The sequence below is a fragment of the Bufo bufo genome, chromosome 6 (assembly GCF_905171765.1).
Source record: "Bufo bufo chromosome 6, aBufBuf1.1, whole genome shotgun sequence".
NCBI classification, from domain to species: Eukaryota; Metazoa; Chordata; class Amphibia; order Anura; family Bufonidae; genus Bufo; species Bufo bufo.
The window spans coordinates 284,667,085-284,695,010 of record NC_053394.1 but is presented as its reverse complement, the minus strand read 5'-3'; the positions used below and the strand labels follow the sequence as shown (position 1 = coordinate 284,695,010).

The 27,926-nt window shown below is 43.7% G+C and overlaps 1 protein-coding gene across 1 annotated transcript in view; it reads right to left on the bottom strand.

Moving 5' to 3' along the window:
- PLCD3 (phospholipase C delta 3) overlaps nucleotides 1-26,778 on the bottom strand; it is a 101,331-nt gene extending 74,553 nt beyond the window's left edge. The window contains 1 exon segment of the mRNA XM_040436596.1: nucleotides 26,488-26,778. Coding sequence (XP_040292530.1) covers nucleotides 26,488-26,614 — 127 coding nt within the window. The 5' untranslated portion in view covers nucleotides 26,615-26,778.
- Nucleotides 26,779-27,926: the final 1,148 nt, after the last annotated feature.

Here is a 27,926-nt window from a genome sequence, read left to right as displayed (position 1 = left end):
GGTGCACCCCAACGAGGAACTCGTCCAGGAACATACAAGTGCAGCTAGGCTGCTTAATGGACTTTGGGGAAAAAAACACATTTACTGGTTTATTGTTAGACAGTGTTACATTTACTGTTGGCTTATTCTCTGTGTACCAATCTGTTTTATATATTCTCAGCTTCTTTTTCACTACATTGTTCAGTAAACTCAACCGCTGGGAAAGAACCGTTATCTGTGTGACATTGTGTACCCTCTGTACCTGTGGGCCCAGCCCTCGGTCTTCTTTCACATGGATGCCACCTTCCGGGCAAAAATGTAGCTAGGATTCAAGCTAACAAATCCCAAAATAGACCCACACTTGGCTGTCAGCTGCACCTGCTGCCTACTAGTCACTGCACGGGAACTAAAAGGTGACACGTCATTTGTGGGACAGGACTTGCAGACGTGATATTTTGCAGAAAAGGATAAGACTGTTGCATGAACCATGCTGTTCCCCAGGTTGCTTGAATCAGAGTCAACCATTCAACCCTATCTGATGAGACAAATGCACTGCATCAGACAACATCACAATGGTACCTATCCTAAATGGTCAGTGGGCAGCATAGCAATACTGTTAAACAGCCTATAGATATAAGATAAATCCTGGCTAACGACAGACTGTGACCTGCCCGGTTAAATATTTTCACCCATTTTTGCCTGAAAATGCAAGTGTATGGCATGATTAGCTGCAAACAATCATTTCCACTTAATTTTACCTGCTTCAGGTTAAGCGCACATCTGCATTTAGATTCCAGTATTATCTTATGGCATAGGAATAGAATACCAAAACTTCTAAATCCGGCATATGCCGGACACTGCCGGCACCCGATCGATCCCATTGACTATATTGGTGTCCAGCTTAAATACTATCATTTTGTCACTCAGGGGTATTTAGTCCCTTTTTTGCCACAATCTGCGATGGAGGCTTCTCTGCCTGTTCAGTATGGCAGGCATATACTTTGATCAATCAGATGGACGACTGATCAACCACATTCCAGTTATGACCAACTTTACTTGCAGCATCCCCCTTTTCTTTACAACTGTATGACTCAGATGTGTATATTGGCCGATCTTTTCAAGCAGACCACAAAGAGTCTCCTTCATCACAAACTGTTTACTGAGAGATATCACAAACCAAAGCGGGAGACACCTGGGAAACCACAGAGCAAGCCAGGCAAAGTACTGGTCAGTAAACATAAGCAAGCTAATGGGAACATGGGAGGTTAAAACAAGGAGGACATGGAGAGTAGAGTGGATGAAGAAATCCCTAGCAGATCTCCTGCCCAATTTACAGCTATAGTAATGATTCCCTACAGACAATAACCCTATACCCATACACATTACATAGCAGAGATAAGAATCTGTGAGACTTTTCCTTGTCCCGTTCCAGTGAATGTATCCTTCCACTTATATTTGTCTTTCCGTGGACTGATGAACAGCAAGGCTTTTGGAGATACTTTTATAACCCTTTCCAGCTTTATGCAAGTCAACAATTCTTAATCGTAGGTCTTCTGAGAGCTCTTTTGTGCGAGGCATCATTCACATCAGGCAATGCTTCTTGTGAAAAGCAAACCCAGAACTGGTGTGTGTTTTTTATAGGGCAGGGCAGCTGTAACCAACACCTCCAATCTCATCTCATTGATTGGACTCCAGTTGGCTGACACCTCACTCCAATTAGTTCTTGGAGATGTCATTAGTCTAGGGGTTCACATACTTTTTCCACCTGCACTTTGAATGTTTACATGGTATGTTCAATAAAAACATGGTAACATTTAATTATTTGTGTGTTATTAGTTTAAGCAGACTGTGATTGTCTATTGTTGTGACTTAGATGAAGATCAGATCACATTTTATGACCAATTTGTGCAGAAATCCATATCATTCCAAAGGGTTCACATACTTTTTCTTGCAACTGTATCTTGATCCTTGCATAGAAGCAAAATCACAGTTCCTCAAAGCCAAATGTACATCTCATTGAAGGGTTTAGTTATCATAATTGACTTTACCATAATACAGTAATTACATGGAAATGTCTGACAAAAACTGAGCCCCAACTCACACCTAATCCTACCTTATTGCATTTTAATATGAAGTTACTTTTTAAATCAAATGTGCGATAAACCACTTGTCATGGTTCTGTGGGCTACTAACTCCATGCTCTCTGGTGGTATAAATCATAAATGATAGCAAGTCAGAGATCAGTCTCTATAACTGGTCTACAAATAATAAGAGTAAAGAAAATTATTGTCAACCTATATTCTTTAAAGGGGTTTCCAAGACTTTTTAACTGATGACCTATCCTCTGGACAGGTCATCAGTATCTGATCAGTGGGGATCCAACACCCAGGACCCCGCCGATCAGCTGTTTGAGAATGCGCTCACTGTAGCACCGCGGCGTTCCCATAGCTTGCCAAGCACAGAATTGTACATTGTATAGCAGATGTGCTTGGTATCACAGCTCAGCCCCATTCACCTGAATGGGGCTAATGTGCCTAGGCCATGCGACCAATGAACATGATATCACTGGCCTAGGGAAAGCTGCGAGAAGGCCATGACACTCACTGCAGCACTGCGGCCTTCTCAAACAAATGATTGGCTGGGATCCCAGGTGTCGGACCCCCATAGATCCAGAGGACAGCTTATCAGTTAAAAAGTCTCAGAAAACCCCTTTAAGGTAGAGACCCCTGGATATGATGGCCACCTGACACCTTGCAAGTCAGTCACACATTGGGGGAGATTTACTAATCCTGTTGATGATGTACACTTAAACAGGCTGTCTAGACATGCACCAAATTTATCACAGTGACTCATACTGGATGATAAATTTTGTGCATGGCTAGACGCTATGCACCACATTTGCTTGGCTTACTTTGAGATACAAGTTTTCAACAGAATGTGGCATATTTTTGGTGCAAAATGTCATATCTTAGGCCCCCACTCCTTTGAGTAAGTTAAAGAGGATCTTTCATGGTTCCAGACATTATAAACTAAGTAGGGCATAACAAAGGAGAGCGTCACAGCCAGGGAGAAAAAAAACTCACCTTCTCCCTGGCTGTGACGCACTCCACTGCGATTGGACAGCGCTACAGCCAGGGAGAAGGAGACGCCCATTGAGAAACAGGGAAGTCTCCTCCCTGTACTGATGCTAAAATTAGCATACCAGGCGGGAAATTACAACGGGGGCCACAGCGGGCGAACGGAGCGGTGCCCAGAAAAAATAGTAAGTGCAGTTAGATCCCTGCACTATGCCCTACGTATCCTGATACTTAGTTTATAATGTCTGGACCCATGAAAGGTCCTCTTTAAATGCAGATGGATGCACCAAAATCCACAAAAGAAGCACCAAAAATGTACTAAATTGCGACAAATTTACAACAAGGTCTAGAGGCGCTTACATCGTCATTGTCATCTGGACCACTGTCAGAAAACACAAACTCCTCCATGATTATAAAGTTACTTGAGGTATTTAGCCAATGAGTGGATGATTTACTGTAAATGTTGAAAGCTAACTCAATGACTCCAGGAGCCAGATTTTAGTGACCAGATGAGAATTTCCTTGATCATCTACATAAAACATCCAAAAAACTTAGTGGCCAGATGTAAATCACTAGATGCACTGACTTGCCTAGTCCTAGCTACTCCAACATAGAGGGCTTATGTATAAGAATTTTTTGGGTAAATTATATTCTCTATTTTCCTGCTAGAAATGCAGAGTACTAAAACAAACAACAATTTTAGCTTCTGGAAGTGATAACTGGATTGTACAAAATACGATTTCAAGAATGTCCTGATTCCGTTTTCAATCCCTAAGCTCCCATCTGAATTGAGATCTTGCTAAGAAGCTTTGCATTTGTATACAGTGTGTGCTGCCGTATTAACAATCCAAGAGTTTAACCTTTGCCCATTCTTATACATCATCAGCTGAACCCAGTAAATATTCCATCTACCAGTCCTTGGTTAAGAGGAACCTGCCCCAAATGTCTTTCCACCAATGCTTTTTATTCTGCCAATCCATTCTTCACCTTTATCCCAGAAGACTCTTACTTGGTGGCCCGTGTTGTCTATGTTGTGGAAACAGATAAAGGTGTGCCCGTCTGTCTGCTCAATTTACATGTCGATCGGAAGGAATTCATGAGGGAAGAGGACACTTTTAACTGTTGACTAATAAAAAAGCAATGTCTTAGAGTGGAACGTTTCATTAAACATGTTCAAGAACGTTGTTTTTGTTTACCACATATTTTAATGGGGCAGGAAGAAGGTTCATCCAAAAAGGAAACAAACCCTTGCACTAAACTCAACAAATGGTCTTTTGTAATTTCCATCTTTTATTGGGTGGTCATGGTAAGTCTTCCGTGTTGTGCATTATGCACTCCAGTATTTCGATGCTGGCTCAGCTTCAGCTGTTAAACATATTTCTACTTTATACAAAAATGTTCTTGGATCACATTGGATCACTCCCTAAACAACATTTCTGAACCCTGTCCACTAGTTTTTAGAGAGCCAATTAACTCCATAATTTCTTTAGTACTCTTCTATACCCATCCTTCACATTGGTTAAGCAATGTGCTTAGACTCTGGGCCAGTTACTCTCTCACTTATATACACCATGTCCCCCATATCAAACTTCTTCATCCCCTTCCACAGAAATTGGGAAAAAGGATCCTTTCATGGAGATACATCAATCTAAGCTTCATTGCAAGGTTGATAGCTCTTCCATTGCTAGTCTCCCTCAAGAGGCAACCTATAAAAGACTCTTCAGATGGTACCAAGTTTATTCCAATTTAAAAGCCATGCTGTCCCTGCCCAATTATGACACCTTTCTAGAGAGAGGTATATAGAGAATCACCTCTACCTTCATACACTTCCCCTTTAAACTACCTTTTACCCTCCATTTTCTTCTCTCATGAAATCCCATTCTGGAACACTTAGTAAAAGCAGCAAAAGCTTGCATCCCAGCTTCATGGTGAACCCCTTTCCTAAAACTCTGGCTCCAAAGAGTGGAGGATTTGCTGTGCTTGGAGGATCTGACTTCTCAAATCAACAACTGTCATGAACTATTTCTTGGCACCACTGGTTAGTGTTACTGAATACAAAACTATACAAGCAAACTGATTGCCCCTCTCATGGGGTTCTGCTCTGCTCTGTCGCAATTACTTATTTTTTTTGCTCTTTCTATTCACTTGCTTCAATGTTTGTAACTTCAATAGGTTTCCCGATGTTTAGCTTTGTGTCTGCCTTGTAATATGGGCTATGTTTGCATACTTCAGAGTTGGGTTTATACAGTCAGGTCCATAAATATTGGGACATCAACACAATTCTTACATTTGTGGCTCTACAGGGAGTGCAGAATTATTAGGCAAATGAGTATTTTGACCACATCATCCTCTTTATGCATGTTGTCTTACTCCAAGCTGTATAGGCTCGAAAGCCTACTACCAATTAAGCATATTAGGTGATGTGCAACTCTGTAATGAGAAGGGGTGTGGTCTAATGACATCAACACCCTATATCAGGTGTGCATAATTATTAGGCAACTTCCTTTCCTTTGGCAAAATGGGTCAAAAGAAGGACTTGACAGGCTCAGAAAAGTCAAAAATAGTGAGATATCTTGCAGAGGGATGTAGCACTCTTAAAATTGCAAAGCTTCTGAAGCGTGATCATCGAACAATCAAGCGTTTCATTCAAAATAGTCAACAGGGTCGCAAGAAGCGTGTGGAAGAACCATGGCGCAAAATAACTGCCCATGAACTGAGAAAAGTCAAGCGTGCAGCTGCAAAGATGCCACTTGCCACCAGTTTGGCCATATTTCAGAGCTGCAACATCACTGGAGTGCCCAAAAGCACAAGGTGTGCAATACTCAGAGACATGGCCAAGGTAAGAAAGGCTGAAAGACGACTGAACAAGACACACAAGCTGAAACGTCAAGACTGGGCCAAGAAATATCTCAAGACTGATTTTTCTAAGGTTTTATGGACTGATGAAATGAGAGTGAGTCTTGATGGGCCAGATGGATGGGCCCGTGGCTGGATTGGTAAAGGGCAGAGAGCTCCAGTCCGACTCAGACGCCAGCAAGGTGGAGGTGGAGTACTGGTTTGGGCTGGTATCATCAAAGATGAGCTTGTGGGGCCTTTTCGGGTTGAGGATGGAGTCAAGCTCAACTCCCAGTCCTACTGCTAGTTTCTGGAAGACACCTTCTTCAAGCAGTGGTACAGGAAGAAGTCTGCATCCTTTAAGAAAAACATGATTTTCATGCAGGACAATGCTCCATCACACGCGTCCAAGTACTCCACAGCGTGGCTGGCAAGAAAGGGTATAAAAGAAGAAAATCTAATGACATGGCCTCCTTGTTCACCTGATCTGAACCCCATTGAGAACCTGTGGTCCATCATCAAATGTGAGATTTACAAGGAGGGAAAACAGTACACCTCTCTGAACAGTGTCTGGGAGGCTGTGGTTGCTGCTGCACGCAATGTTGATGGTGAACAGATCAAAACACTGACAAAATCCATGGATGGCAGGCTTTTGAGTGTCCTTGCAAAGAAAGGTGGCTATATTGGTCGCTGATTTGTTTTTGTTTTGTTTTTGAATGTCAGAAATGTATATTTGTGAATGTTGAGATGTTATATTGGTTTCACTGGTAAAAATAAATAATTTAAATGGGTATATATTTGTTTTTTGTTAAGTTGCCTAATAATTATGCACAGTAATAGTCACCTGCACACACAGATATCCCCCTAAAATAGCTAAAACTAAAAACAAACTAAAAACTACTTCCAAAAATATTCAGCTTTGATATTAATGAGTTTTTTGGGTTCATTGAGAACATGGTTGTTGTTCAATAATAAAATTAATCCTCAAAAATACAACTTGCCTAATAATTCTGCACTCCCTGTATACACCATCACAATGGATTTGAAATGAAACAAACAAGATGTGCTTTAACTGCAGACTGTCCGCTTTAATTTGAGGGTATTTACATCCAAATCAGGTGAACAGTGCAGGAATTACAACAGTTTGCATATGTGCCTCCCACTTGTTAAGGAACCAAAAGTAATGGGACAGAATAATAATCATAAATCAAAATTTCACTTTTTAATACTTGGTTGCAAATCTTTTGCAGTAAATTACAGCCTGAATTCTGGAACGCATAGACATCACCAGACACTGGGTTTCATCCCTGGTGATGCCCTGCCAGGCCTCTACTGCAACTGTCTTCAGTTCCTGCTTGTTCTTGGGGCATTTTCCCTTCAGTTTTGTCTTCAGCAAGTGAAATGCATGCTCAATCGGATTCAGGTCCGGTGATTGACTTGGCCATTGCATAACATTCCACTTCTTTCCCTTAAAAAACTCTTTGGTTGCTTTTGCAGTGTGCTTTGGTTCATTGTCCATCTGCACTGTGAAGCGCTGTCCAATGAGTTCTGAAGCATTTGGCTGAATATGAGCAGATAATATTGCCCGAAACACTTCAGAATTCATCCTGCTGCTTTTGTCAGCAGTCACATCATCAATAAATACAAGAGAACCAGTTCCATTGGCAGCCATACATGCCCACGTCATGACACTACCACCACCATGCTTCACTGATGATGTGGTATGCTTAGGATCATGAGCAGTCCCTTTCCTTCTCCATACTCTTCTCTTCCCATCACTCTGGTACAAGTTGATCTTGGTCTCATCTGTCCATAGGATGTTGTTCCAGAACTGTGAAGGCTTTTTTAGATGTCGTTTGGCAAACTCTAATCTGGCCTTCCTGTTTTTGAGGCTCACCAATGGTTTACATCTTGTGGTGAACCCTCTGTATTTACTTTGGTGAAGTCTTCTCTTGATTTTTGACTTTGACACACATACACCTACCTCCTGGAGAGTGTTCTTGATCTGGAAAACTGTTGTGAAGGGTGTTTTCTTCACCAGGGAAAGAATTCTTCGGTCATCCACCACAGTTGTTTTCCGTGGTCTTCCTGGTCTTTTGGTGTTGCTGAGCGTTCCTTCTTTTTAAGAATGTTCCAAACAGTTGTTTTGGCTACGCCTAATGTTTTTGCTATGTCTCTGATGTTATTTTTGTTTGTTTTTTCAGCCTAATGATGGCTTGCTTTACTGATAGTGACAGCTCTTTGGATCTCATCTTGAGAGTTGACAGCAACAGATTCCAAATGCAAATAGCACACTTGAAATTAACTCTGGACCTTTTATCTGCTCATTGTAATTAGGATAATGAGGGAATAACACATACCTGGCCATGGAACAGCTGAGAAGCCAATTGTCCCATTACTTTTGGTCCCTTGACAAGTGGGAGGCACATATGCAAACTGTTGTAATTCCTACACCGTTCACATGATTTGGATGTAAATACCTTTAAATTAAAGATTACACTAATTACACTAATTTGTTAAGCCCTATTTTTACAATGGATAAAGGTCCCTTTACACGGGACGATGTACCAGCAGATTGTTGCGAGGGAAGCGTTCCTTCCCGACAATCTGCTGCTTGCTAGCGGAGGAGACCAGTGCATTTACATGCAGCGATATCCTCCAGAATATGGAGAGGAACGATCGCTAATGCCATAGCTCTTCCCTATACAGACTTGTTTCCTGGCAGCAGACCGTGTTTACACAGCATGATCTGCGGTCAGGCAACGAGGATTTTTGTATTCGCACAAATGATCACATTACCCAATGAACGAGAGTTACTATAAACGCTCGTTAGCGATAAACTATTAGTGTAAAATGCCCTTAAGTGTTTGTCACTGTAGGATCAAAAATATGTTCAATCCATTATCCCTTTAGATCCTTTATCTTTGAAGTAGAAAAAATGAAAGGACCCCGTTTGACGACCCTGCCCTACACTTTCCATTATCTCAGTGTCCTCTCATACTAGAGTGAATGTGACCACCCAGAATCCCTTTTATCAGCCAGGATGGAGAGCTTCTAAGAGGGGAACTTCTGTTGTGATGGACTGAACACAACCATGTATTATAAGGTTACCAAATCATTTTGAATTTATAAAATGGATCCTTGGGACTTGTTGGGATATTGCAGATAAGCCTATTTCAACTAATTCAGGCTAGTAATACCAGCCACAGTCCATGGCCAAGAGTAGAAACAGCCCATTTAACTTGAATAAGCCTTAGGCTTAGGTACTCTCTCTCTCTGGAGCTGGAGCTGGCATCAATGCCAGGGAAGTCCTGATGTAATCTGCAGCACACTGGAAACAGGAACAGGCAACAGAAACACTAAAGACTAGATGCCAACAATGACAAGAATATGACCTATATTAAGAAAAATAAAATAACATACAACATGTTCAATATTAAAATCTCTAAACCCACAATATACTGGAGTGTGTATTTCCTTGCGGAGATCCCAACGGACCAACAATTGCCTACTGTCTATTGTTGACATTTAGGCCTTTTTATCTCACCTTTTTGTGCCTGGACTTAATGGACTCCATCTATCAGCCAAACCATACTTCATGTTGGATTACAAATGATTTTTTATTTTTGTGCTTTTTTCCTACTTGATACAAGTTATGCAACGTTACAAGTTTGCACCCAAAGAAAGGACTCAAACGTGTACCTGAGCTCTTTGTGACTTATACTGTTTAAATATTGCACTAATTTTGCTTACATGTTTACAGGTTGAGCAACGTTCAAGTACTTGTGCCCATTGTATGGACTCTTTTACAGATGCCGCAATGTGAATTTATGCACTATTTGTGAAACTGCACTAACTTTTGCCTTTAGTCAGAGCAGTAGCAGCTTACTTTTGTGTGTCTTGCCTTACAGCTCTGTTCTCTTTACACGGACTGCCTTTATACAGACGCTTAATACTAATGGCCTACACCTGGAGTCATATGTCCCGGGTACCCAGGGTAGGACCAAGTGGTAAGTCCTGGCAGGTCTAGTAACTACACGGGTAACCCCGCTGCTTCAGGAATGGTTAGAAGTCATAGACCCCTCCTTCCCGCTTGTTATATGTGCCAGGATTGGTAATGGGACTACTAAACCCAGGGCCGGCGTCATAACCCGGCATCCCCGGGCAAGTGCCGGGGCCCAATGCTCCTGGGGGGGCCCACTGAGCTGCTATGAGCACTTCCATCAATACAGATGGGAGCTCTCACTGCTGTCATTTCACATACGCAGTACCCCTCTGGTGGGCCCTCTGAGCTGCAGAGACTCAGGACACGCCCCCTCTACACAGGACACGCCCCCTCTACACAGGACACACGCTGCCTGAGGAGACTGGAGAGAGACCGCACGGCTGGAGCTGGAGCAGAGAAGTGTGGAGACAGTCTGTGAGTGAGTCTGCACTGTGACTGTCTCTTCTCTGTGGGACAGAAGGAAAGGGGGGGACACTGCTGCTTCATTCTATTTAGTTGTGTTACTGTTTTATTAAGCTGATTGCCTCCATGACACCTGCCCCCCCCCCCCATATCCTGTCCTATATCACCCTTATGGAGCCCCTGCTGTCTCCTTTCCTCCCTCATGTATCCAGGGCTCCTGTCCCACCCTTCTATCTCCTATTGCTGCCCTGCACAGACCTCCTGCCCCTACTTCTTGTATGAATCCCCCTCAGAGCCCCTTCAACCTACTTGCTGTGTCCACCCCTCCTGTCCATCCAGGGCCCCGGGCCCCTGTCTCACTCCTCTCATTATGGTGGCATCTGAACCGCATTCACCATAAGGACCTTCTAACATCACAGGGTCATGTGACTGTGCCCCCCACCCCGTACTGTGCCCCTTTATACCCTGCATTGTGCCCTCCTACCACACCCTGTGCAGTGCCCATAGTCATTCCCTGTACTGTGCCCTCTTATACCCTTTTATCCGGTCACTGTATGGTGGTTTTATCCTTGTATGGCGGTGTTATCACTATATGGCGGTGTTATCACTATATGGCGGTGTTATCACTATATGGCGGTGTTATCACTATATGGCGGTGGTATCCAATAACTGGATGGCCATAACTGTATCCCTTTCTGCCCACACCACTTTTTTTAGACCTGGCATGAGCGGGAAAAGATACAGATTGCGGTGTTAAGGACCTTTGCGCCACATCTGTGTCAGAAATACGCCTAATATAGACGTATTTCTATATAATAAATGACCCCCTAATCGTATGATTATTCGGGGGGTGGGGCTAATATCGTTATATTATATAGATTCTAGTGTATTATACTGTTCCCTGTATTTCCCAGTAGAAAATGATCCTTGGGAAGCACAGTCCTCATCCCTGACCACCAGGACCAGGTAGCGCTCTGTCAGTACATGGCGGCCTCCCCTCTCCGCCACGCTGCTCCGCTGTGTACTGGGGCTTATTCTGACACTAGGGCTGGGTTCACATCACATTTTTGCCATCCATTTAATGCATACTGAAAATGTATGCGTTAACAGATGCCTCAGACTGATGCCGTACAGTGGCGTCCGTTCACCATACAGTTCCATGGTAAAAAAACATATACGTTAACGTATGCATTTTTTACTTGACTCTGCAGGATACAAAAACGTGGAGTGCTGCACATGTGTATACATCAAACCGATAGGAAAAACGTAATGTGAACACACATTGGGGGGGGAGGGGGGCGTACTAAATTTCGCTGTGGGGCCCAGTCAGTTCTAGCTCCATCACTGCACATCTCCTTCTCTCCTCCAGGCCTGGCTCACTGCTGCAGCGGGCCGCCGTAGAGAAGGAGCGCAGGGAGCTGCGGTTAGTGAATGACAGGACCACCAGCTCCCCTGCAATGATAGGTATGTGAGGGGGCCACTGGGGGGTCATTCATCACACTGTGAGGGTCCCTTACACAGTATAAGGACTCCCAGTGCCCCCCATTTAGTATAATGATCCCCATTGACCCTCCATTTAGCATAATGACCACCAGATCCCCCATTAAATATAATAACCCCTCGTGCCCCCTCCATACAGTATAACCCCCAGTGTGGGGGCGACTGGGGGTCATTATTCTGAATGGAGGGTCACTGTGGGGTCATTATACTGTGAGGGCCCTTTACATAGTATAATGACCCCCAGTGTCCCCCATTTAGTATAATGATCACCAATGACCCTCCATTCAGTATAATGACCCCCAGAGCCCCCTCCATACAGTATTCCCCCCGTGTGGGGGCTACTGGGGGTCATTCAGGGCCGGCTCTAGGTTCATGTGGGGAGCTGGGAGCTGCGGTTAGTGAATGACAGGACCACCAGCTCCCCTGCAATGATAGGTATGTGAGGGGGCCACTGGGGGGTCATTCATCACACTGTGAGGGTCCCTTACACAGTATAATGACTCCCAGTGCCCCCCATTTAGTATAATGATCCCCATTGACCCTCCATTTAGCATAATGACCACCAGAGCCCCCATTAAATATAATAACCCCTCGTGCCCCCTCCATACAGTATAACCCCCAGTGTGGGGGCGACTGGGGGTCATTATTCTGAATGGAGGGCCACTGTGGGGTCATTATACTGTGAGGGCCCTTTACATAGTATAATGACCCCCAGTGTCCCCCATTTAGTAATGATCACCAATGACCCTCCATTCAGTATAAATACCCCCAGAGCCCCCTCCATACAGTATTCCCCCAGTGTGGGGGCTACTGGGGGTCATTATTCTAAATGGGGGCGACTGGGGGTTATTATTCTGAATGCAGGGCCACAGGTGGTCATTATACAGTGGGGGGAGAAATTAGGGGTTCATTATACTGTGTGAAGGGCCACTAGTAGTCATTATACTGTATAGGGGCCACTGGGGGTCATTATACCGTGTAGGAGCCACAGGGGGACATGTCAATGTAAAAAAATGCCTCATGGGGGCCCACTGGGATTTATCGCCCAAGGGCCCACATGAACCTGGAGCCGGCCCTGACTAAACCCCCATCCTGGTGTGTCTTCCAGGAGTTCCATGGGATTACTATGTCCTCCTCCTGTCTCTGCCAGAAGCGCATGGAGACGCTAAATACCTCCCCTTCTGAGCCTTTGCCTAAGGTATGGCGCCTCAAACCTTAGAGCCACATATTAGCTACCCATAGTCACCATAGTGATCGTGCTATAAGCCATATTTTTCAGACTTTGGTGCCGGGAAGGGAATACAGGATAAAGCCCCCCTTTCAGTTGCGGGCAATTCATTGCATAATGGCGGGATTACAGAGTAAAGACACCCCCATGCTTTCTTTGGTGTTTAAAGGGCTCAGAACACTACAAAGTCAGTCAGTAATGTTTGCTTGGTGCAGTATTTGGTTCACTGGTTATACCGAGAGAGGGAAACTGTTAAATAGGACACCCCACTCATGTGGGCAGGAACCTTGGGATAGCTGTTTTATGTTTGTCTTTGTATGTCATTATGTGTAATTCATGCAGCACTTTGTACTTATTTGGGTACCCCAGAGCTGGTTCCTCTCCCTCCTAAGCATAAGCCAAGGGCGGATTAACTCGAAGTAAGGGGGAATGTAACATCCCAGAGTTATGTTACGAAACTCTTCTACCCTGCTACAACCTTTTAAGGGCGTTAACATTGTCATCTTGTGTAATTTCATGTAATTTCCTCACAATTGTGCATTCTAAGCCTTGTAAATATATATTGTTCTCATTCTCTATGTTCACCAGCAGGTGGCAGCAATGTGTTCTGGCAAGGACTTAGTGTCAGTTTAGTATTTCTGAACTGGAATAGTACATTCCAGTTTAGTCCCCCCCCCCCCTCTTTGAGGAGGTGTGGAATGTCCCCACATCCTGCCTCATGGGTGGAGAGGAAGTTAGGTTAGTGTAACCCACCCCCTGCTAGGGGTAGGGTGTGCATGTTAGGAGCTCCCAGTTATAGGGATACAAAGCCAGGATCTTGTCTCGGCTGAGACAATTGATCATCATCCCCAGCTTGAGCCTTGCAGCCTCAGCTGGTAGAAGCAAGCAGCCACCTCCAGTATTCCAGAAAGAAGCATACCCTGTGAAGTTAACTGTGAGTACCGTCCAGAGACCCCAGGATAAGCCAAATTCCTCCTTAGCAAGTCAGTTCCCAAGACAGCAGATGATAGATAGATGATAGAAATTGCAGAAGACAAATTCCTGCCACATTACATAGCCACAAGCAGACGACTAAGGCTACTTTCACACCTGCGTTTAGTTCGGATCCGTCTGGTATCTGCACAGACGGATCCGCACCTATATGCAAACGCTTAGATCCGTTCAGAACGGATCCGTTTGCATTACCATGAACAAAAAAAAAAAAATATATATATATATATATATATTTTTGTTCATGATAATGCAAACGGATCCATTTTGACTTTACATTGAAAGTCAATGGGGGACGGATCCGTTTGAAAATTGAGCCATACTGTGTCAACTTCAAACGGATCCGTCCCCATTGACTTACATTGTAAGTCTGGACGGATCCGTTTGCCTCCGCACGGCCAGGCGGACACCCGAACGCTGCAAGCTGCGTTCAGGTGTCCGCCTGCTGAGCGGAGCGGAGGACAAACGGAGCCAGACTGATGCATTCTGAGCGGATCCGCATCCACTCAGAATGCATTAGGGCTGGACGGATCAGTTCGGGGCCGCTTGTGAGAGCCTTTAAACGGAACTCACAAGCGGAGCCCCGAACGCTAGTGTGAAAGTAGCCTTATCATGCAAAGAGCTCCAGGCACATGATAGAGCAGAAGATATATATCCCTGCCACACATTGCCAATACCTGCTGGGACTTCAGACTAATGCTGTATCTCACTTGGATTTATGCTTCAACAAGTAAAGACCAGTTTGAACTTTACCAAAGGTCTGGATCTCATTTACTGCTACTAAATTCCTCAATTACTCCTACTAGCACAACACTCATTTTATTGCAAGTGAGCCAGGATACAGGAGTCCAGCCATACCCAGGTAGGAGACACCGTTGACACTATTACCATTACCACACAGAGACATTACACCACTCTGGCATTCCTAACCTGGTACGTGAGTTACAACACCTTAAAGGGCCCTGCGACAGTACCCTGCGCACGCTGCAATTGGCGTCACAAACAAAACCATAGACTATCACCTACACCTGGCTCTGCCATTGCATATTATTGGCGTCAGAGTGCATACCCCAATCCGGCTCTATTGCACATTCTACTGTGTGGGGGAATTAAGGGGCATTCTACTGTGAAGCGAGCTTTAAGGGAGCATAACTACTATCTAGGGGCTCTAAAATAGCATTCGACTGTGTGGGGACAGTAAGGGGGAATAATTACTGTGTGGAGACACTGGGTCAGGAATTAGAGGTGTGGATTTAGAGGTGTGGCTTGGTGTAAAAAAAATTGTGTGAACGTGTCTCTCCTTGATACCATACTTGCCAACTCTAGCCAAATGTCCAGGAAACTCCTGGAAAGGGGGAGATCCCTTGGGCTCCTAGAAGAGCTAGAATATCTCCTGAGTGGGCGTCACATTCTCTCCTATTTCCTGCACTCTGGTTTGGGGTCTGTTTTATGGGGTACTCTTGTCTGTGGTCTTTATTTAGGGGTTCTGGTATCTGTATTTGTTCAGAGGATCAGGTCTGGGTTCTGTATTTGATTAGGGAGTCTGATCACATAACGCAGGTTGGGGATGTTATATATTAAAGGGCAGAGCATAAGGCATGTTGCTTTCAACAGCCCTTTTTAAAAGTTTCCTGATGTCACTTCTCAAAAGTCGGTATAAAAAATGCTCAGAATTGCTTAAGTTAAAAGAACTCATATTGACCAGGTAGTAGAGACTGAAACAGGAATGTGAAGTGTTGGAAAGGAAGGGCGCATGAAGGATCAGACATTTTTTAAGCCATTCTGAGTGTTTTTATTGTTTATTTCAACCAATAGGAGAACCCCTTTAATACTGGTGGATATCAACTGCAGAACTTGTATCAGAGGCTTGAAGTCACTGATACAAATTTGTATCTACATTTTACCTGAGCACAACTCATGAAGTTGAGAAACTTTCGACATTTGTCTGTGCCTACATGCCTGCACCATGCAAACTACAACTCCCACCATGCTTAGGTAACTGCTGCAATACCAGAGGTTGCACACCTCTGCTCTACAAATGCAGCTCTACTGCTAATACTGCTAATAGGGAGCAGCAACTATAATAATACAACCCTGCACACTGATAGAGGCACAGGAAAACGGAAACATGTCCGTTTTAGGCTATGTTCACATCTCCGGCATGTAAATCCAGTAATCTGTTCCAGCAGAGTTTCCGTATCCAGCATAACCAGACACTGGTGGATCTGACAGGTTATTGACTATATAATGAAATCCAATGGGTTTCTGACGGATAAATAACATGGCATGCTGCCGAAACAGACTACTGAATTTTCATGTCGGAGATGGGAACCATTCGTTTAAAAGTGTGCTTTTAAGCATCAGGTATGCTCAGTTATGCTAGTTTTGGCAGAAGAAAACCCCGTCTGCAAAACTTTTCTTTCCGATATGCGACAGAAGGGAGTTTTATTTATTTTTTTGTTTTTTTTTAACATTATCATCACTAGATGATGGATAAAAACAAAGGTGAGCCATTTGTACCCATCATGCAATCCACTTAAAGGATCCGTGTTTTTCTGTTCTTTGATGGAACAGAATAATGGAAAAGTCAACACAGATGTGAACAAGCCCTTACAATGCTTTAAGGCGCATTTGCGCGATGAACAGAAGATTCCTTCCTGACAATTGACTGCTCATTAGTAGAGGTGAAAAGCTGCATTTACATGCAGCGATCACCTCCACAGTATGAGGACAAGCGATGACTACTGCTATCCCTCATCCTCATACAGCTGCATGAACCTCTTTAAATTTACCTATCATTAGAACCAGTAGCAATAATAAAATATACATGACAAATTCTAGATTTTGCTTAAACCAAAGATCATAAAATTGTGAAGCATTGAAGGAAAATATTAGGAACACTCAAGGGCAAAATCTGACACCAAGGGCTCATGCACATGACCATTTTTTACATCCGATCTGCATTTTTTGCGGGTTGGATGTGGACCCATTCACTTCAATGGGGCTGCAATAGATGCAGACAGCACACCGCGTGCTGTCCGCATCCATATGTCCATTGCGCAGTAGCCGCAAAAAATAGAACCTGTCCTATTTTTGTCCATATTACAGACAAGGAAAGGACAGTTCTATAAAGGGCCGGATGCTCCCTTCCGCAAAATGCAGAACGCACATGACTGTTATCCGTGTTTTGCGGATTTGCTATTTGCGGACTGCAAAAACAGCTATCGCTGTGTGCATGAACCCTAAATCTTATGTCTAGTGCAGGTCCTGAGGCCCTTTGAAGCCGAGGATTGTGCATGATGCAGTTTTGCCTGCGGTGTTCTCTTATCCCAAAATGCACAGTACCGTCCGTGTATTATATATTCAGTGTTTGTTGATCCAGAAAGAGGGGTGTGGAACAAACATCAATCACTCTATTATTGGGTCTTGTGACACATTGCGAACGTGCATTTGTTTTTCTGTTTAAGACAGCAATCAATGTGAAAAAATCCAGTGAGGACTGGATAGGAAATCAGGTTCTACGAGAAGAGTCAGCATGTAGATAAATCTTTACATGGTCACTCAGTAACTAAATATAAACTTGCATGTTCGGCCTGTAACTAAAATAATGTCTGCATAATCATCCAACCAACCACATGGCATCTGTTTAGCTAATATTACATTGCTTATGATCAATCACTATTAGGAAAAACATTATATAATACAATACCAATGATGTCCACTTTGATAAAAATCTGGAGATATTTGTACCTTTTCAAGTATCACTTATTTACAGGTGACGTTTGTAGACCTGAACAGGTTGGGCTATGGGTCAGCAAATAAAGGAGGGATACCTGCCCAAAAGTGCACTGAAAATGGTCTCCTAGACTAGAGGATGGTTCTCTAAAAGAAGATGGCCAGGAAGCATAATATATGATGGAACTCTAATATGGTGGTAATATCAATTGTACAATCCGGTAAAACGCCTTTGTAGAAATAGCTCTTTAAATGACTGAATTGCACGATCTATGGTAGATCTGGTGCCATTATACCTTACAACGCTATAGAATGGGAGAGTGACCAGAAGGTGGATTGCTAGAAGCATCATCTTGGACAACCCACATGTGTGACTTTTTATCTCATGTTCACAATATAAAAAATATGCAGTTCGAAGCAAGTGATAAAGTGTCATAATAAGGGCTCATGCACACGACCATGTATATTTTCTGCATCTGATACGCATTTTTTGTAGATCGGATGAGGACCCATTCATTTCAATTGGGCCGAAAAAAATGCAGACAGCACACCGTCCTATCCATTTTGCGGACATGGATACGACATTTCTACAGAAATGAGAAAAAAAAGGCAGCATGCACGGCCGGTATCCATATTTTGCGGATTGCAAAACATATATGGTTGTGTGCATGAGGCTTAAAGGGCTTCTGTCACCCGCAAAACACATTTTTCATTTTCGGGCTTGTTAAAATCCTTATTGAACGACTATTCCCTATGTAGGGCTCTTACCTTGGTCTGTGGCTTCGTTTCATTAAAAATCGATCTTTTAAAATATGCAAATGACTTCACTACCAGCAAGTAGGGCGTCTACTTGCTGGTAGCCGCCGCATCCTCCTTTTAAAAAACCGCCCCCTCCTCCTGTTGATTGACAGGGCCAGCGAGCGCTCTCCTCCTCCGGCTGGCCCTGTCAGCATTTCAAATCCCGCGCCTGTCTTCATTCGGCGCAGGCGCTCTGAGAGAAGGACGCTCGCCTCCTCAGCACTCCCTCAGTGTGCCTGCACCGATGACATCTTCTCTTTCGGTGATGTCATCGGCGCAGGCGCACTGAGGGAGTGCTGAAGAGGCGAGCGTCCTTCTCTCAGAGCGCCTGCGCCGAATGAAGACAGGCGCGGGATTTGAAATGCTGACAGGGCCAGCCGGAGGAGGAGAGCGCTCGCTGGCCCTGTCAATCAACAGGAGGAGGGGGCGGTTTTTTAAAAGGAGGATGTGGCGGCTACCAGCAAGTAGACGCCCTACTTGCTGGTAGTGAAGTCATTTGCATATTTTAAAAGATCGATTTTTTATGAAACGAAGCCACAGACCAAGGTAAGAGCCCTACATAGGGAATAGTCATTCAATAAGGATTTTAACAAGCCCAAAAATGAAAAATGTGTTTTGGGGGTGACAGAAGCCCTTTAACTATGCACAGACTGAAGCAAGGGAAGTACACTATTGATATGACTTTTGATTATCACACAGGTTGGCTTCCATCCATGGAACTCTCACTTTGAGATCTGATGATCTCAGATATGTGCATTCAGGACTATCAGCATCTAAGCTTTACTAAGGCAGGGTTCACACTTCAGTTATTCCCTCAGTGATTGTGACCCAAAACCAGGTGCCGGTCAAAAACACAGAACAGGTGCTCCATTTTACCTTATCTCTGAGTAGGTTTCACTACTAGTTTTGGCTCACGACAAGGGCCATTCAGAGGGCTGTATGCTGTTCCAAAAAAATGAGGATCCGTTTTTTTTTTGCGGATTAGATGCGGACCCATTCACCTCTATGGGGCCCTTTTCTTCGGGTCTATGACTCCGCAAAACAAATAAAACATGTCATATACTTGTCTGTGAAAATGAGCACGTGACCCCATTGAAGTCTACGGGTCCGCAAAAATGCAGGATGCAATCCGTTTTTTGTGGACATGCTGAACTGTCTGCAAAAAAAAAGATCCACATTTTTGCGGACAGCATACGGCCGTCTAAATGAGCCCTAAGGCTAGTTTCACACTAGCAGCAGGGGAGTCCGGCAGGCTGTTCAGGCGGGTGAACAGCCTGTCGGATCCATCCTGCCACTAGTTCACGTGTGCCCCCGGGCTGCCGCTCCATACCCATTGACTATAATGGGGGTGGGGGCGGAGTTCCGGCGGCAGCACGGCGAGAGGCAGCCGGACTAAAAGTACTGCATGTCGTACTTTTAGTCCGGCTGCCTCTCGCCGTGCGCTGCCGTGCTGCCGCCGGAACTCCGCCCCCATTATAGTCAACGGGGACGGAGCAGCAGTCCGGGGGGACACGTGAACTAGTGGCAGGACGGATCCGACAGGCTGTTCACCCGCCAGAACAGCCTGCCGGACTCCCCTGCCGCTAATGTGAAAGTACCCTAACTGATGGAAATAACTGAACAAATAACTAAAGTGTGAACTTGGCCTAAGCAACACTTATCAAGAATATCCCCCAAGCCAAGCTAAGACATAAGAAAGCTGGATTCGGAGTGACATGCAATGACTGAATCTCAGCCACCAGGGGCACTTTAATATGTAAGTTAGAGCTGAAATGGACTGAGGGTAAGATAGTTCCTCTTTCCTATTAGGGCAAATTCCAGGAGTGCCCTTTATTAGCCGGAGTGGAGAGTGCTGCAAGGAGCATCATTCTTGAGTGAACTCGGAATGAGTATGTATTACATGGTTGCCTATTCATTTGAATGCCACTGCAGAAAAAAAATATACAACCACCTGTAGGGTTTCCCTAGCAGTAACAGCTGGGCACCAGTGGGTTCAGATGCCAGGCAGCAATCATACTCCTATATGGGAATATTATTGTGCACACTTTATTTACAATGCCTTAGATAGACAAGAATAATCTTTCCTATTATGCAGCCCTTAGGCCTAGTTCTAAATCTAGCAAGGCACGTGACTGTACTACCCGAACTCAGATTAGATCAAGTCACTGCTCCAGTGAACAGTCACCAGTTTAACACATGGAAAGTCCACTGCAATCTGATGTAATATACCTGTATGCAATGCAGTGATTCACTGGTGCATGTTAGATCACGTTGTACATCTGATCCAAATGCACATGACAAATCACATAAAGCTAGAACATTTACCTGTGCTTCCTGCTTTCATCCCTTACGTAATGACATTCTGCTCTGGTGTGCTAATAGGTAATAAGTGGCGGAAGTGGCTGGAAGTAAAACAGGTTTGGTGGAATGATTTGTATAGAAACCAGTTAACGCTGAGAAATTAAAAGAATTAGATTATAAGAAATGGCTTGTCTGCCCTAGGTAACCCTATATGTCTACATAGGGCATTCTGAGCTAAAACATGGGCGCTCTCCAACACCTGCTGATTATTGGTGCTCCACGCAATTCTAGACCCCTCTTATGACCCGCTCTAGAGAACCTGCATTCAGGGCTATGGCTGTCTCAGAAGCTCCCCTAAAGTGGGCCAAATACATTAAATAAATTTCAGCCAAACCTAACTACAGCAGATGTTGGGAGGAATTGTTGCATTTTGACATGTATGATCGATTGATTCCATAGGAGAAAAGACACTATCAGGTTGGTCTTTAAGAAAGACTTGTAGGACATGGTTTCCACCTTCCAACGACTTCAGTTGATTCAATGCATACACCCCTTCAACTTTAAAAAATAACAATTTAGTCAATTATTCATATCCCAGGTTAATGTCCTAGATGTTTCAGTGTAAAAGAATAAGAGTAAGGCCACACAGACTGATGCTACATGCGGCATCAGCTTCGCTTGAATGGGGCTGAGCTGCGCCAAGGCCATGTGACCGATTAACGTGTCGTCACTGGCCTAGAAAAAGCTGAGAGAAGGCCGTGGTGGTAGTGCAAGCGCCGCTGCCTTCTCAAATAGCTGAATAGTGGGGGACCTCACCAGTCTTTGGGCCTCACCGGAATTTTGGCCTAGTTGTCAGGAGCTAACACATTTAGGTCTTCATAGTAGTTCAGCTAGACCTAGACTAACTAAACCAGGGAGCAGACCAGGTTCATCTCCTGGCAACCAAACACAATTTGCCAAGATGTTAATCATATGTTGTCCATGCAATGCCATTAAGTGCACGTACATGAATTACATTTAACTCAATAAACATTGAAATGCAACACTGTCAATGACAATTAAACCTTTGCAGTAGTCCTTCTGGGGACTGCACCTTGCAGACTCCATTTACACAGTATAAGGAGGGATCACTTGCTAACAAAGTTACTGTTGGATGATAACCCTTCCACACCTCTATTTACAAGTATGTGATAACACTACTCTACATACATCATTTACATGATTCACTATTTTTGGGTGCAGTCTTTGTACAGTTGCATATAACTGATATCCATTTCCATAGTGTTGGTGACTTTTATGCACTGTGGGGGACATATATTAATGTTTTTCCACCACAATTTGCGACTTTTAAAGCTCCTAGCTGGTGTAGACATGAGTTTCTGGCGCACAGTGTCCCCCTATGTACCTAAGAACTTGCCGACCACGCTCTGCTTTACGTGGTCAGCCACTTTGATTTATAAAAACTTCCACTTTGTAATAATACCATTCACAGCTGATGGTGAAATATCTAACAGCAACATCCTATCACAGTATCACACTCTAATTCAGTGAGCTCTTTAGAATGAGGCATTTTTTCACAAATGTTTGTAAAGACAGACAGCATGGCTAGGGGCTGGATTTTATACACCTGTGGCAATGAGACTGAATGAAACCCCTAAATTTAAAGAGGTGTCCCCCAATACTTTTCTCCATATAGAGTAAATATTATATACACAGTATGTATAATAAAATATATTATATACACACACAATGTGATGACTACTGTTCCACAGTTCCATGGTAACCAGTTAGGCTTCAAGGTACAGTATCATTATGAAGTGATAATGACTGGATTATGGGTTTCCTGTGTGTGTTCCCTTGAGAAAATTAGGCAACAAACAATGTGATAATTTCACCTTGTAGATTATAGCTGTCACTTTTTTCATTTCCTTACTGCACATTTGACCTGACAGCTCAAGATGTGTTTTTTTTTAAAGCCAAGAACACCTTTGTGGACAATTTTTTATGATTGCATTTTACTCACATTGGGCTAAAAATAATTTTTTCAACTGGTCTTTATTAAAAAAAAAAATGTTCAGCAGTTTCAGGGTTAAGTTTCAGTCTAACTGTAGAGTATTACTTTCAGTTTTACACTATCAGGTCCTATCAGGTTGAAATTCTAATGGCTGGATGTATAAACCTTATCTCTGATCTCCTAACAGCTCATCATTGAAAGAGGTTGTCCGGGTTACGAGTTGAACCTGGACATATACCCTTCTTCCCCTACTCTGCACCTCTGACATGCTCCGATGCTCTCCCATGCCCTGCACTGAATCGCACAGGGCAAGGGCTGTTTCTGGAGACGTACCAGGTCTCTCCATGGGGAAAGCTAGGTGGACGCTTCCGCCTAGCAATAAACCTGGTGACGTCACCGGCACTAATGGGCAGCCTTTAGTGCTGCCCTAGGTTGAAAAATGGCTAGGGCAGCGCTAAATCCCACCCTTCAGTGACGTCACTGGGAACACTGCTCCGCCTAGCAGTGTAATAATATCAACAAACAGCCCTTACACTGCGAGATATCCCACAGGGCAAGGGAGAGCATCGGAGAATGAAATGCTCCGATGCTCATGTCAGAGGGGCTTAGTGGGGGAAGAAGGGGAGGCAGCTCTGAACCTAGACAACCCCTTTAAGCCATATTCTGATCCGCTTGATAAGAATATGGCTAAAATTAGTGTTTATGAGCTGTTAGGAATTTAGAGATAACTGCTATACATCCAGCCATCAGAACATCAACCTGACAGGTCGCATTTTAGAACAAAAATTGCCGAAAATTTTTAATAAGGGGTTAAATGCCTTTAAGTCATTCATTAGCAAGCTCTTGTAACATGTTAATTTAGTAGGTGTGTCTTCTTATATTTACCAGTCGATGACTTCTGGGCAAGGCGAAACATGCCTATTTAAGCATTTTTTATGTTGTCCTTAATTGTGTGTTACTGAGGTGTAAGAGGCCATCCACATACTTTCCAATGTGACTGCCTGCACTTACACTGCCAAAGTTTCTACTGGAATTTCAAAGCAACTAAATTTTTATTCCACTTCATATTCATACTCTCAATATATAAACTTTTGCCTTCTCCACTAGCACAATGAATGTAAAATCTAATGTGACCCTACCAAAAGCTTTGATTTAATAATATTTTGGACAACATTCCAAGTGTCTTATCAGCATTTTAGTATACTTATGCGCTTAGTTGTGTGTTTTCTGTTAGACATTAGCTAGAGACTGGGTTTACACAAGGACATGACATTCAACGAGCTAATTAAGGGGACAACAATTTATTCAACAAGTGTTTACATTCACTAATATATACAGTACATCAGCCATAACATTAAAACTCAATATTCTGCAGGTGGCCCCATGCCGCCAAAACAGCTGTAAACCACTGAGGCTGGGACTTCACAAGACCTCTAAAGGCGTCCTGTGGTATCAAGATGTTAGCAGCTTTAACTCTTGTATGGGAACTTCATTGATTAAACTTGTTTTTCCATATTAAGGGTACTTTCACACTAGCGTTTTTCTTTTCCGGCACAGAGTTCCGTCCTAGGGTCTCTATACTGGAAAATAACTGATTAGTTTTATCCCCATGCATTCTGAATGGAGAGCAATCAGTTCAGGATGTCTTCAGTTCAGTCTTTTTGACTGATCAGGACAAAGATAAAACCGCTGCATTCTACGGTTTCATCTCCGGCTGAACTGAACACTTGCCTGAATGCCAGATCCGGCATTTTTTTTCCATAGGAATGTATTAGTGCATTCAAAATAACGGAATGCCGGATCCGTCCTTCCGATCTGCGCATGCGTAGACTGAAAAATACGTGAAAAAAATAAATGCCAGATCCGTTTTTCCGGATGACACCGGAAAGACAGATCCGGCATTTCAATGCATTTGTAAGACGGATCAGGATCCTGATTAGTCTTACAAATTCCATCAGTAGGCATACATTTTGCTGTATCCGGCAGGCAGTTCCGGCGACGGAACTGCTTGCTGGATCACTCTGCTGCAAGTGTGAAAGTAGTCTAATCAGACTGAGATCTGTAGAATTTGGAGGTCAAATCAACACCGTAAACATTTTGGGATGATCCTCAAACCACTCCTGAAATTTTTTTGCAGTGTGGGCGTGCATAATACTGCTGAAACAGGCCATCACCATTAGGAAATAGATATGTTATGACGGGATGTACTTGGTCTACAACAATGCTTAGGTGGGTGGTACGTGTCCAAGTAATATATGAATGCTAGGACCCAGCTCCCAGCAGAACATTGCCCAGAGCATCACACTGCCTCCACTTGCTTACTTTCCTCCTATAGTGCATCCCGGTGACATCTACTCCCCCATGTAAGGGTACTTTCACACTAGCGTTATTCTTTTCCGGTATTGAAATCCGGTAAAGGGTCTCAATACCGGGAAAAAAAGGCATACGTTTTGTCCTAATGCATTCTGAATGGAAAGCAATCCGTTCAGTATGCATCAGGATGTCTTCCGTTTCGTCCCTTGTATGGTATTTGACCAAACAAAATACCGCAGCATGCTGCAATATTTTTTCCGGCCAAAATCCCGGAACACTACCGCACTTGCCATTGAAATGTATTAATGCCGGATCCGGTACAAAGTGTTCTGGAAATTGCCGCGCTGCCGGATACGGTTATCAGGTCTGCTCATGCGCAGTTCTCTCTACCTTTGAAAAAATGAAATACCGGATCCTTTATTCCGGAAAGACGGATCCGGTATTTCAATGAATAAGTCTAACTGCCTGCCGAATTCTAATAACGCTAGTGTGAAAGTACCCTAAGTGACACACACACGATATAAAAGAAAGAATTATTAATAGGACAAGGCCGCCTTCATCCATTCTTCCATGGCCCTGTTGTGATGTTCATGTGCCCACTGTAGGTTCATTCAGTGGTGAACAGGGGTCAGCCCCATGCACAACAAGCTGCAATGCACTGTGTTTTCTGACACCTTTCTATCACAGGCAACATAAACTTTTTCAGCAATTTAAGTTACATCCAAATAGTTCTTCTGTGAGATTCACTCCCCATGCGCACCAATAATCCTTTGGCCTCCATGACTCTTTAGCTAGTACACCATTTGTTCATGTTGGAGGTACTAACCTCCAGAAACACTCTACAAGCCCCGCTGTTTTGAAGATGCTCTGACCCAGTGTCCAGCCATCACAATCTGGCCCTTGTCAAAGTTCTGCTTGCCCATTTTTCCTGCTTCCAACACATCTGCTTCAAGAGCTGACAGTGCACTTGCCGCCTGATTTATCCTAGCCCTTTAAAGATCCCATGGATACTAGATAATCAAGGTTATTGTATATCTATCTCAGACTCATGCCGGTATGTATGCGTTCGTGCGTGTATATGTATATAATTACTTGCTGTCATTTATGTTTTTACAATTATCATGCATGGCATACACATGGATTCTCATTTTCTGCATAACATTTGACTCTATGTAACTAAATAACTAATACAGTGACAACCCTACCCCCCTCCCACCCTGTGACCCCTATGTCTCATCTGTGCCTGTGCAACCTATACACATCTACTCTGATTTCCAATCATTAAGGTCCATACATGCACAAGACTTACCCATCTTCTTGAAGGCTCTCGTCTCATGGCTCCTGGCACACTGGACCTCCTGCTCCACAGCCACTTCAGGTTCTGGCTGATACTTTTTCTGCTTCCCCCCACATATCGTTCTCCAGAAGCCTGGCATTGCAACCCCTGACTATTCCCTGCTAGTTCCCCACCCTCTGTCTCTCCTTGTGGCTGTGCCTACGCCAACGTCTCTGCCCCGGTTTCTATAATCAGCTCTGTAACCTACTTCTGACTGTTCATATTCCTGTCTCTACTTCGCCTTCTCTCTTTCTGTCTCTGAAGCCTTTGTGTGTAAGCAACCCTCATCAGTCCTGCCTCCTTCCCTTGCTCCTCCTTAGCACTGATTTCCAGTCTCTGCCTGGCCTTCCTAGATTGGAGTCGCATTTCACTGCTCGTCTCTCAAGTTGAGCCCTTTAGACAGATCTCTGGTGGTGGTGGGGGGGGGAGGGGTTAAAAAATAAATATAAAATTATATCGAGTACAGACGAGATGTGATGAATGATACTATAAGTAAAAATGTTTGGGACTTTAGACAACAAATATTAAGAAATATGGATTCATTCATTAGAGAGACGGATTCACTAGAACCTGTGTGACCCATCAGAAGTCGTTGTGCCCAAAAATTTTGGCTTTGGTCCACACTATGATATGAAGTGCTGAGGTATTATACTGATGCTTAAGTAGATCAATGTTAATATCTGATCTATAAATCTGGTATCATTTGAGTATCAGGGAGTGCCCCCCAAAAACTGGATTTTAGGATAAAGGGAAAAGGGCCAATTCTCTACAGGGTTTACATAGCAAAACATAAATAACAGGTGCCATGTAAATAAGAATATTCATTAATAAAGCTTGGTGACATGTTTTAAACTCAGGTTTGCACACTTTTTGATTTTTATCTGTAGATATTTCTCTATGTGTGGGTAGTCAGCAGCTATTTATTAGCACGGTATACAACCTGCTTTCTACAGTAATAGCCTGTTTTTCATGATCACTGGGTGTCACAGTGATCACAGCAGACTCTTCAGGTTATGTTCAGACAGAGTATTTTCAGCGCAGATTCGGTGCCGGAAACCAGGCCAAATTTGTGCTGAAACCACCTTCCATGTTAATTTCTATAGAGGTAGGAGACACAGCAGCTGTTAAGCCAGCTCTGGTACTTCTTACAGTATCCCTGTTCCATTTCCACAGCAGATGTTGGCAGAGGGTATGCCAGTCTGCACAGCCATGGCAAAAATCTAATGCCTATGGCCAGCTTAATTACACAATATGATCTGGCAGGCACCCATGAATTGTGACTGGTGGGTCCTGCTGTGTGACCTGTAAATAGACATCTAAGGCTAGCAGTACACTGTAGATGAGTGCTCGGCCAACAGCTCCGACTCCCCCCATACACTTTCATGCTCGGCTGAGAGTGCATGTGTTCTCAA